This window comes from Lutjanus erythropterus, chromosome 3, assembly GCF_056507025.1.
Source record: "Lutjanus erythropterus isolate fLutEry1 chromosome 3, fLutEry1.hap2, whole genome shotgun sequence".
Lineage (NCBI taxonomy): Eukaryota > Metazoa > Chordata > Actinopteri > Lutjaniformes > Lutjanidae > Lutjanus > Lutjanus erythropterus.
In genome coordinates this window covers 12299667-12312670 of record NC_139319.1, presented here as the reverse complement: position 1 = coordinate 12312670, position 13004 = coordinate 12299667, and the positions used below count along the sequence as shown (strand labels likewise).

Sequence of the window (13004 nt, the reverse complement as noted above, 5' to 3'; positions counted from 1 at the left end):
TAAATGTATTTTTCACATTCAGAGTCAAATTGGTATCAAATACAAAATTATGGGTTGAAAAGTGCTTTATTTTTACTCTAAAAAAGCTGTATGAATCTGCTACTTGCAGTTATAACAGAAATAATATAAAGACGATGCTGAAATTTTTAATTTTATTAGTTTTTTTTTAAAGGTTTAATCCCAGCTCTTCTTAATACTTGTCTGTTACTTCATGTCAGATGGCCATTCACTGACATTCAGCGGCAGCGGCTACGTGAAATACCACCTGATGGAGAATGAGAACAAGGAGTTGATGAAACTGTCTCTGAGGCTCAGGACCTTCTCCAGCCACGCTACCGTCATGTACGCCAAAGGAACCGACTACAGCATCCTCGAGGTGCGTTTGTATGACGTCTTACTCATCCGTGACCGTGCCTTTATTCCTCCAGTCACTGTAGAGGCTGACATGATGACCTCTCTTATCATAATTAAGTCTAGACTGACTGTCCCTGCTTGTCTCTGTATCACCGCCCTGCATTTCCATATCAGAATAAACATACAACTGACCGGCCCTCCCATGAGACCATCCAGTCCAACTATGCTGAAGGGTTCAAAAAGCCATTTTAAAAACCTGTTTCACATGAGGGACTATGGGAATGTGGTGGTGGCTTGAAAAAAAAAATCACACACAGGAGCTATTTTAGTACTGGGAGGGAAATAGAGAGCAGTTTTCCACACATTCCTTTCAGAGTCTGTCTGGTATAGCAGTCTGCACGCCAGACTTTGGACTAAAACCTGGCTGGCAGAGAGGCAGTTATTGTTTATCAGACTGCTATGTAAAGCTTTTAATATTTGCACACTGTTGCAGGATTTTTTTTATAGCGATGAGCAGAAGTTATCAGGTTTTCCTGTGTGATATCATCTAGATGAAATTGTTTGCTCGTTATCAAGATAAATTATATCATGGCGTGGCTGTAAATTGATGCACACTGTATTTTCTGATAGGGCGTGATTCATGACATTGCCAGACATTGATTTATAACAGTGACTTGACGATTTGATTATGATTTCTCCGCCCACGTTTTAATCTTGTGGAGTGTTAATCAAAAAGAGAAACAAAGAGAAGAAGTGATGAGATGAATATCCTCCTTATGTCTGATAAATGCTGAATGCTTTTAACGCTTTGTCATGTTCCGACTCCATATTTTCTCACTCCAAAACAGATTGTGAACGGCCGTCTGCAGTACAAGTTCGACTGCGGCAGCGGACCCGGCCTCGTGTCAGTCCACAGCGCTCAGGTTAACGACGGGGAGTGGCACACCGTCTCGCTGGAGGTGGACGGTAATTACGCCAAGCTCGTGCTGGACCGGGTGCACGCCGCCTCAGGCACAGCGCCAGGCACCCTGCGAACCCTCAACCTCGACAACAATATTTATTTTGGCGGTCACGTACGCCAGCACGCCTCGGCTCGCCACGGACGCAGCCTCCCGGTGACCAACGGGCTCCGCGGCTGCATGGAGGCCATCACCCTGAACGGCCAGGAGCTGCCTCTCAACACCAAAGCTCACCGCGCCCACGCTGTGCTGGAGGACATCGTGGATGTGGCCCCGGGCTGTGCACTGGCACCTGCTGAGAGCTGTTCCAGCAACCCCTGCACCAACGGAGGCAGCTGCACCTCGCTGCCTAATGGAGGTACATAATGTCTCGCTCAGCTCATTGCACTCAATCAGAGTTTCACTGGAGGAGCTTAAGTTAAATTTCAAGTGGTTCCTTTTTGTGTGTTGCAAATGAAACATAGCTTCCCTCCAACTGAAGACCCGCTCTTAAAGACAGGCATCTCTTATCATAGTTTTGTAAGAACTGTGTTCCTGTGTTAATTTGCAGTGAATGCTGTTTGCTTATTAATGCAAAGTCAACACTTCTGCATCTGTTTCACATTAAAAACCTGCCAGAGGTTCAGGGAGCGTAACTTCTCACCGTCCCTGTGAGGCTTGGTAGTGAAACATCTGCAGGATGTGTTGAGTTTCAGGAACATCAGCTCAATTTAAAACTAGCAGAAACAGTGTGGTAAGCATATCGTGTCTCCCCATCATTTTATTATTGGAATTAATGTAAATTATGCAGAATTAACCGAGCGAACCATTAAAGTAGAAGTAATTTGTTTTTTCCCCTAACCTTTATGCCTGGCTGACCTTGGTGATTGTTTCCAAACTGGCTTCGATTTGAGAATTTTACAGTAGTTTAAAAGCACCCATTTGCTCAGTGTCACTGTTTTCATAAGTTGTATTTATTTTCTGAATGTCACAGGCTACTTCTGTAAGTGTCCTGCCTCTTTCATGGGCACCCATTGTGAGATCGGCATAAGCCCTTGTGCCTCTAACCCTTGCCTCTATGGGGGCACCTGTGTACCTCGTGCAGACGACTTCTACTGCCAGTGCAGAGGGCAGTACTCAGGACAAAGGTATGACAACTTTTTCCTCTTGATCGCGATTATTAAAAAAATAAGGTTGTCCACAAGCATGCAGCATGATGAAGCTACACGAAGATCAAATGAACAACTGCTAGGCTACAAACAAGGCTTACATAGTCTTTTGCAGGACACATGTTGGCCTTTGTCATGGCTCAGAAACTGACATGTTTAGTCTCATCTGAGACTGGAACATCTGCAGATTAGTTCCATACCTGATATGTTGTGATCCTCTGAAGACAGGCCCAGTACAGGATGAGTAAATCCCTGTTTCATTAGACTAGCTGCCATCTCCACTGTGCACCCACAATCCACCATATTGGAACATTCAAGATCCGCTAATAAACAATAAGAGATGCAAACTTCACTACAAAATTAACTGTTTGCACTTATCATCTAGTTTATTGTTTTCCCAAGTTTATACAGTTAGGTGAAATTAGGACTCTTGGTTAAAATATTGGAAACTTATTCAAAAACACTGTCAGTTGTGGTAGCATTGCAGTAGGTGCTTCACCATCTGTTGCTTGGCAGAGGTCTGCACTCTTTTAGTTTTACCACTGATATTGGAATTGATACTTGATACTAATATTAAATGTTGAGCAGTGATATTGAAAGTTTGAGTTTGTAGACCAGTAAGCTGCATTCATGAATTATGTCTCACCCGTGACTTTACACTGTAGAATATCCTGCAGCAACATGAAATGTATGGGTGTGTTTTTCAGTTCTCTACTGAATACAAACCTTTCACACTTCAAAAGCATGTTTTGACATTTTTGGGGTTGTTTAAGTGAACTTGTTTTGAATTCAGGTGCCAGCTGGGGCCGTACTGCAGAGACAACCCCTGTAAGAACAGTGGAAAGTGCATCGACAGTCTGGATGGTCCAGTGTGTGAGTGTGAAGTGGGCTTCCAAGGAGACAGGTGTGTTATTTATGAGTTCAAATCCATGAGGTGAACCAGCTAAATCATTTAACATCTCCAAAAAGACAAGTCTGATCTCTTGCACCAGCACTTTGTAACCTACAAACACACACACTCTCAAACACACTAACCTCACTGTGTTTGTCCAGGTGCCTGAGTGATGTCGACGAGTGCATCAAGAACCCGTGTGCCAACGGCGGCCAGTGCCAGAACACATACGGCTCCTTCAAGTGCAACTGCTCAATGGGCTTCAGCGGCCAGATGTGCGAGCTCCGTGCCGAGGTCCGCAACGAATTCGTCTCCACCTCCTGGAACATCGGCCTGGAGGAGGTGATCGGCATCGTGGTCTTCGTGTCCAGCATCTTCATCCTGGTCCTCCTCTTCATCATCATCCGCAAGAGGGCCTGTCGCAGCAAGTCGAAGAGTGACGACGACAAACACCCCGGAGGGTCGAACGTGCCTCACTCCTTTCTCCAGAGGCCGTACTTTGACTCCAAACTCAACAAGAACATCTACTCCGACATCCCGCCGCAGGTCCCCGTGAGGCCCATCTCCTACACTCCCAGCATTCCGAGCGACTCCAGAAACAACCTGGACAGGAACTCGTTTGAGGGCTCAGCCATCCCCGAGCATCCGGAGTTCAGCACCTTCAACCCGGACTCTGTGCACGGACACCGCAAGACCGTGGCCGTGTGCAGTGTAGCGCCCAACCTGCCCCCTCCTCCACCCTCCAACTCCGTCTCAGACAGCGACTCCATCCAGAAGCCGAACTGGGACTACGATTATGATGGTGAGTTTGCGTCTAGGCGGTTACACCTTTCTTCCGTTGTGACATTTATAGCCTTTAGGGCGTTCGACTCTGTCCACAGAACGCTCTTTTTATTCAGTGCACGCGGTTTTAGTGTCGTTGGCCTAAAGTGTCAAACAGTCTGTTAATCCTGTACATGAACTGAAACAGGAGCAGGCCTGGACGATTCAAAATTATCATTATCATTTCAATGGAATCCAATCATGATGATTCTGGATAACACTATTTTTATGGGTCCATAATTTCCTAATTACCTTCTTGGAGGTTTCCTGGAAAGGATGTAATTTTGTGGTAATTATAGGGGAAATAGAGGCAGTGTTTAATTGGTGCACTTCCAGTTAAATAATTCCAATTATTTGCTAGTTTAACCTGTAAATGTTTCTACAGACAAGCCTTCAATTCAGCATACACGGACAATGAAGTTTCCAAAAATGAATTAATAATCGATTAATATTCATTTAGGTTTAAATGGAGCAGATTTTTCCTCTGGAAACGCTTGTAAACTCGTCATAACCGACTAAAGTCTATTAAGATAACTAGAACAACAGAACTTTGTCTCGTTTTCTCTCTTATTCTTTCCAAATTGTGTAGTTTTTTCCAGGAGACTTGCCAGGAGGTTGTTAGGAAATAATGGACCCTTAAAATAAAGTGTTATCAAGTTAATTCCAAACTAAATTCCAAGACAATTGTGGTGGTTTTTCTTATGTGGAGTAAAGCACAGTCCATTGAACATAAATTTGATTATATTATACAGAACTTCCCATAAGCACCAACTGCCAGCCAGACAGCTGACTACTCATTTATGTGCAGCCTGCTGCTTTATTATCTTAATTTTCTATTCTGACAAAGATGTTTTGATTAACAAGTTGCTGTTCACTGTGCGTGTATATTTTATAACCAGTAGCCTCCACTTTAAAACAATTCGAGCTTGATGAAGACTGTCTGTCTGTCTGTATCAGTTCCACCTCCCACATGCTCTGCATGAATGTGTGTGTGTGTGAGAGCTCAGCTGAGAGGTTGTGTCAGTCGTCTTCAAATATTTGACAAATATTAGCAAAATAAATGATGACAAAACACATGAAAGGATCACTGTCTATTCTAAAGTTGACACAGGTCGTTTTCACACTTCATCATACACTAAAATCAAGCTGTGCTTTCTCCTGCAGCTAAAGTGGTGGACTTGGACCCGTGCCTGACCAAGAAGCCCGTGGAGGACAGCGCCTGTCACCCCTACAACACCAGGGGCAGCATGTCTGAGGTCCAGTCCCTCAGCTCCTTCCAGTCAGAGTCCTGCGATGATAACGGTACGCTGCCACACGACTCTCTCCCTCTTTGTAGAAAAACTAACAAGACAGCATACCGCAGTTTGAATATTTAATAACATGTATGAGATGTCATTTTGCACTTGTGATGACTTGTTACTGCTTCTTTTCTTTTGTCTAATCAGCCTGCAGGGTTTTTGCGACAGTTACCTTTGTCTTGTAGAGCCTTGTTGATTTTGATGATGCTAACACTGTTTCTTTGCATGCTCTGAAAGAATGGTGGCTCTGGGGTCACGTGTTCTTTTCTCTTTCTTTTTGCTGCGGGGCTTCAGCTCCCATATGGATCAAATCAGTCCACAGATCCAGAACAAGGTTTTAAATAGGGGGGTCCAGCCTGTAAGTCCTCAATCACCACCGGTACAGACGGAAGCAATCACAACAACTTGTACTGTGTAATTCTCCCGGGATTATATCTGTTGTTTAAAAAAAAAAAAGCATTCTGACCCTGTTTTCTATTCTACCGGATCTCTCAGTTTACCTGTGTTCAAAAGGAGTTTGATGACTTACTCAGAAAGCAGTTATGTTCTGTTAGAAAATCACTCACGAGGTCATTGCATTTTTCTTTTTTTTATTTACAAGCATGCTTTTTCTTCTTTTTTTGTTTGTCTGTTTCTTTGTTCTTTTTTTTGCAAAATATAGCTACAAATGGATGTTTTAAGCAAACATCAAGGAACATATCACAAGGGTATAGACACATATGTTACGTTCTGACATTTCCTCTTCATATCATCTTTATTAATCCATTCCATTACCAAGGATACTAAAGGAGGAGGAGGCGCCATTACATCACTAAAGAACATTAGACGCTCGGCTTGGTATTACACTTTGGTCCCAGCTCTACTGAAGCCTGTGGGAGACGGACACTAGAACACTGTGTGGCCTTTGATGAAGCAAAGCCTCTAAAAAAAAATAACCAGTCCCTTCAGGATTTTGCTTGTTTTTTTGAGGATGGTCACAGCCTTAAATGCCTATTTGTAGGGCAGCTGTTCTAAAAAAATCTAAAAGCATGTTGTGATATTTTTAGGCATTTGCTATGAAAATGCTGGAGCAAGTGAAAACTGAAAAAAAAAAACAAACAAGGAAAGAAAGAAAAGACTTGTGCTTTATTTGTAGTAAATGAAGAAGCGCACTTGGGAGGTATTCCACAAAGAAGCAAAATCTTTGTTTCACCCTGCCCTCTGTCTCTATTACCTTATTTTCACATCATTTTACTCGGGACGCTCAGGACCAACCCAACAGACTGGTATTTGACATCCTGGCATTTCTCTGGTGCATTTACAAACAGTTTGGATAAATCCTACTAATTCTACCTTTGATTGTTGCAAACGCAACGTTGCAACTTTCCGGCCGGACTGAAACATTCAGACTGATTTTTTTATTTGTTTGTTCTCCAAATAGCATAACTGGCATTGCATCTTCCACAAGCTTCAGTAGAGACTCCAGTCTGCAGTGTAGCGTTCAGTAGTGATATAAGGTCCCTCCTTTCTCTGTTAGTTTCCTTGGTCATTACTGGGAAATCATGACGGGCATCGTGCTGCTCATAAGTCATCAAACCTTCATCTCTTCCCTCAAAAACAATCTGAAATTAAATTACAAATTGAATATTTCCTAAACAGGTCATATTTGTGTTTCCTCATTTCCTCAGTTTGTTGTCTAAACACACGCAGGCTTTTCTCTGTGTTTGGGGTTGGAAATGCTTTCTATCTCTGGGGAATTTCACTGATTCTTCCATCTGTACTGTCAATGGCACCCCGTAGCATCTCAGTATGTTGTTTTTGTGTGTTATCTTGCACAAACAAAACCAGTCGCCCCCCCCCCCCTCCTCTTCCTCTCTTCCTCATCACTATGTCGCCTTCCACCATCGTCTTGTGCCAGCCACGAACCCCCTCCACCGCCACCGCCACCCCCCACATTCTACCTGAAAATAAAAAAAAGTCTGTCCAACGACATCTGTGGGAAGTGTCGCTTGTGTTAGCATCGCTCCCACCACCATGAACTCCATATTTGCTTTGTTTTGTTATTTTCTTTTTCAATTTATAAAAGCATTTGTACTAATGCTGGATCTCTTCCACCCACTCTGCTCTCCTCTACCTCTCACAAGCCTCCATAGTGACAGTAATCCACCTTGTCAACTCTGTTGTTGACACGGTGGAAGGAGAAGGTACTCTTTTATTGCTTCCATCTGCCAGTATAGTTTTGTCCTTGGTGTTGGGATGTGAAGTGCAGGTTATAGAGCTGCCATTATCTTACACTGACAAATCTCAGCCAACCCTGACGTGCTCCTTTTTAGATTCAGCTGCTAATTAAAAAGATATGCAAATACTCGGTTAAAGAGGGGCAGTATTGATCTCTGCCAACTTTTGATTTACACACCTCAAAAAGTCTGTTTAAGAAAATGGCAAACCTGTTGTTCATGAATTAGCCTGTCACTCTTTTATCATCATTTCAGTGTTTCATTGTCTTCATTTCATTTGTGTTCTTAGAGGATTGTTCTCTCCTCTCAGGTTTTAACTTGTTCTTTCTCTCTTTCTCCTCCTTCTCGCTTCATATAAAGAGTCTTTTTTGGCTCATGATCTCAAGAACCCAAGAGGTGACTTTTTACGTCTTTGTTTGCCTGCTGTTCACTGGTGTTCCCCCCCCCCTGAACCCACCCCCCTAACTCTTAACCACTAACCCCGGAGACCGGAGTGTTAAAACCTCCTCTGTGAGGCCGAGCTGGTGTGACACTGAGCACTTTCTGCACCAGTGGCCTCATGAGGTGTTATGTCTTCCTCTGTAAGATTATTTATAATCCCAAAACATTCCCATGCATGACTTTGATCCTGTGACAACATGAAAGGAAATGTTATTCCGACCATTTAATGATCAAATGTTATTCAGTAACTAACTGGAAATTTAACTGACTGGATGCAAGTTTGTGTTTGTGTGTTTATAATAATACATTTAAGGGTGTTCAAAATACTGGAAACCCTGAAATTTAGTCTTTGTTAAAATGGTTTAGGTTGATTTTTTTTAAAAATATGATCTGTTTGGTGAAGTGGTGTTGGGAAGGACGGGTCTGCCTTCAAGTCACAGTGAAACTGAAGTTAGAGCGTCTTTATTCTGTGTAATTTGACATATTAACTTGTCAAACAGATTATGTTGACAAGGTACAATTGCTAAAGGAATCAGATCCTGTAGATTTGATTGGATTGCTCGGAAGTGGGCGTGGCAAACACACAACACTGCCAACTGATATTCAGACACACAGCTGTGACCCATGAGATCACTCTGCTAGCGACTATAACCAATGTTGTCAAGTCAGATTTTACAGGGTTTCTATGGATCCTTAAAAAGTCTAAAATTCATTCATTTAAATTTTAGTCCCTAATTTTTTTAGTCCTTAAAAATTGATCAGATGGTTAAATGAACATTTCTCTAACAAAGTTACATTAACTTCAGTCTCACTTTTAAAAGGTTTTTCGGGAAATATTTGTATAAATTACATTTTATCAACTACAGCATGATAATGAAACCAACATGGCACCAGTGACCTCTAATACAAAATATGTGACCAGGTCCAAATTTATCAGAACAAGTTATAATGATCATAATATTCTAAGTTAAATTGTTTCTGTTAACGTTCCTTTCATGGGTATATGGGTAAGTGCAGGTTTAGTATGGATGGTAATAGGTCTTTAATTGCATTCATAATTCAATTCATATATTCATAAAGTTCATAAAAAGTCTTACGTTTAAGTTGTAGAAACTTGCAGAAACCCTGTTTTATATGTTAGGTGGCGTTTACATGTTACCTCAAGTCACATTTAATTGGAAAAATTCATTTATATGCTGATGACGATTGATCAAAAAATATTTACATGTTTTATACAAGGAAAAAAGAGGGATTGTTTTAAAAAAATATTTTTTGTTTTCACATTTTTGGCATTTAATAAGAGAAAACTAAAGCAAATAACACATTCAGGCAGTGATAAATCTTGTATTTTCTATTTCATTGTGTCTGTGAACGTGTCTGCCGTGTGTTAAAAAGTTGCCCTCACAAAGTGTCATTAAGTGTTTATTAATGAAAACTCATTGTGTTGGTGTGACGTTGTATTGTGTAACTGTTGCATGGTGTGGGTTTTTAATCTTAACATGACGGCGATTGGTGGATTTTAACGATTGACCCTTCCAGAGTCCCACCTCTTCTTGCTCTGTGCTCCAGTCACAGTTGAACAAGCTTAGTACGTCAGTTAACTGTCTCCTTTTCCTGTAATATCAAAATATACAGTCACATCTTAAGGTAGCTAATGTTAGCAAAACTCTAGTCGACTAGCTAGTTAATAATTGATGTAGATTATCTACCTGGTTAGCTAGCATTTCGCTAACATTGATACCGAGGTTAAGATGTGAATTTAACTTTAAATTTTGGTTTTCTAATACAGGAAACAGGAAAGGAGAAAGTTGACTGAGGTACCAAGGTCGCTCAACCATTGGAGCATAGAACGAAAATGGGCGGGGCTTAGGAAGGGTCAGCTGTTCTGACTGTGATGCATTTATCTAATAACTGTGTTTGTGCTCTGGGCTTTTCAAACAGGATATCACTGGGACACATCTGATTGGATGCCAAGTGTTCAACTTCCTGGAATCCAGGAGTTTCCACAGTATGAGGTTGTGGAGTCGCCCGCCCCTCTGTACAGTGACCCGAGTGCCATCGACACCGACTACTATCCCGGCGGCTTCGACATTGAGAGCGACTTCCCTCCGCCGCCGGAGGACTTCCCTGCAAACGACGACCTGCCGCCGCCACCTTTGCCAGAGTACGGCGACCGCTGCGACACGCTGCGGCCCCTGGGCAGAGATTTGGACCCGGCTGTGACAGGTCCGGGCGGCTCGCCTGGGGTCCGCCAGCGCCCGGCCCTGCCCCAGCTCTACAGCCTTAACCAGTACCTGCCACAGCACTCCTACGCAAGCGACACAGGCGACACCGAGGGCCAAGGCGCCACTTCCACCTCAGCCACCACCACCCCGGCTTCCACCTTGGGCACCAGCGGCTACAGAGGGGGCTACCCTTTAGGTTGTAGTCGGGACTTTGACTCCTCAGCACTGGACAACATGTCCATGTCTCTGTACACGTCCACAGCCTCGTGCTCGGACATGTCGGCGTGCTGCGAGGAGTCCGAGGTGATGATAAGCGACTACGAGAGCGGCGACGAGGGCCACTTTGAGCGTCTGGTCATCCCGGGGCTGGACTCCCAACAGCACACTGAAGTCTGACACTGGATCCAAACAAAAGTGCCTGAACCCACAGCTACACCTTATGTTAGCCCTTCACACACCACCCACACCACACACGCACAGGATGTGTACACACAACACACACACACACACACACACACACACACACACACACACACACACACACACACAGGATGAATTGAGTCAAACACCGGGGTTGTTGAGACTGGTTGTGAAGGCCAATCGGCTGAGAAGATCTCTTGAAGCTATGGGTGAGACTCTGTAGCGTCTTAACATCTGCTCAGTCCAACTCCCGCCCCCACGAGTTGGCAGTGCCATTGCTTTAACTGTCATCATACACAGGAAGTGGATTGTCTGAAGGATCAACATTTCAATGTAAAACAGGAAAAGCATCATGAAAAAAAAAAAAGAATATTTCACCACAATATCTTTGTTTCTATAAATAAAACCAAGCAAAATGTTTTTATACAAGTCCTCATTTTCAATGTAAATTTAACTGTACAGTTTTGATTTCAAAGTTTACTAGGTTTTGTAGATATTCTATGCTTTTATTTTCAACAAAAAAGAGTTCAATGGTGTGACATTATCAGCCTTACTGTGCTAACATTCACAAAAAAAAAAAGAAGAAACATTAAAAAAAAGAGAAGAAAAGAGCGTGGCGTTTCCAAAACACAGTGTACTCGTAAAGTTTATTGTCTCCTGCTCATTTCAAAAAGGGTCTTCAATGAACGACTGCATATTCTTGTGTTGTTTTTTTTATTTGTTTGTTTGTAAATTTTGACTTTGGAACCTCTTTATTTTTCCACCAAGAAAATGGGACCCAATATATTTATAGTGCAGAGTTATCCATGGACACGTGACTTTTTCAGGTGTCTGTGTGTGTGTGAGCAATGCTATGGTCTTGTTAAGGTTTTTATTGAATACTGCCACAAGCTCACGCTTTCCTACTGGCAATAAATTATTCCTAAAAAATATCTGCTGTCTGCGTGCAGTTATTTCTGAAGTAGATTTATGAATAGAACCAAAGCAATAAGTAGTAATGTGGTTACTGCTTGTGCAATAACGTGTTTGAAACAAACAAACTTTTTAAAAGGTCAGTTTGTCGGGAAGCTGCTGCTGCCACACCAGAAAAACATCATGAAACATTTCATGTTATAATGTGGTACCTTATTTTTATAACATTTTAGATTATACGTGACAACCTATATTGTTATAATGTTATAACTTATATTGTTAGAATGTCATATAATAATAAGTAATCACATTATAACAAACTTTTCATGTTATAATTTGATACTGTGCCACTGGATTTCTTTTTCATTACAATTAATCTGTTGCAACTATTTTGATAATCGAATCATTATTTTGGTAGTTTTTTAAGTTAAAATGTTTAAAATTCATTGGCTCTAACTTCTAAATTTGTTGATAATTTGTTGGTTTTCTTGGTCTTATATGATAACAAGTCAACAACCATGAGGAGTTTTGGAGTTTTTGTTATACAAAATGTTGATAAATAAATAGATTTAACAACTTTTAGCGGTTTTGGACTCTCGACTGTAGAAAGTGTTCATACGTCGACATTTAAACTTGTCATCTTGTGCTTTTGGTAATTATGATGGCCATTTTTCTCTTTTACAGACCAATAATTAGAATATCTGATATCTTACTGACAGTTAATCAACCGAATATCATCAAACGAATCAGTGATGAAATACATTTGAGGATGTCATCTTGAGCTTAGAGAAATAATTTTCACTCTTTTCTGATATTTTATGAAGCAAACAATTAAATTGATTAAGCAACAATGAAAATAATCAGTTTTAGCTCTTATCTGAATCTTATACACAGTAACATAATTATATCTGTCAGAGCAACTAAACTGTTTCAACTCATAAAACTTTATTTTTAAAGGTTTTCATAGATCAAATGTGTCTGTGCGGCTGAACTTTTGGGCCAAAGTGTATGAAATGTTACAGAAGACATCTTGAATATTTTGTTTTGGATGGAGTCTTGGTTTTGAATATTTCACTCAGTGTAAACGTCTTCAAGCCCCAATGAAGAGAGACAGAATGTGTGAAAGCAGATGATTTGAAAAACGTCAAAGCTTCAGCACATCGGAGGAAACTGCATCTATTTGAGTTAAAATCATGAACTCTCCATCACATCTTGTTTGAGGCCTCGTCGCAGTCTGACAGCGCCGCGTCACCTCCCTCCTCTGCCTCCCCGCGGCTGCTTGTATCAATAAACCCCGGTCGTCTCACACGAGGTTGA

The 13004-nt window shown here is 41.7% G+C and overlaps 1 protein-coding gene across 8 annotated transcripts in view; it reads left to right on the top strand.

Annotated features, from left to right (window-relative positions):
• fat1a (FAT atypical cadherin 1a) overlaps positions 1–11707 on the top strand; it is a 103530-nt gene extending 91823 nt beyond the window's left edge. For 3 of the 8 annotated variants that reach the window (XM_084715050.1, XM_084715052.1, XM_084715049.1), the window contains 8 exons: positions 219–376; positions 1203–1671; positions 2287–2440; positions 3255–3365; positions 3515–4155; positions 5340–5477; positions 8050–8085; positions 10072–11707. In XM_084715050.1, coding sequence (XP_084571176.1) covers positions 219–376; positions 1203–1671; positions 2287–2440; positions 3255–3365; positions 3515–4155; positions 5340–5477; positions 8050–8085; positions 10072–10751 — 2387 coding nt within the window. In that variant the 3' untranslated portion in view covers positions 10752–11707. Of the gene's footprint in view, positions 1–218; positions 377–1202; positions 1672–2286; positions 2441–3254; positions 3366–3514; positions 4156–5339; positions 5478–5767; positions 5832–7596; positions 7657–8049; positions 8086–10071 lie in introns of all 8 variants that reach the window. The other 5 variants (XM_084715053.1, XM_084715051.1, XR_014769830.1 and 2 more) reach the window with 4 other exon arrangements.
• The last annotated feature ends 1297 nt before the right edge of the window (positions 11708–13004 follow it).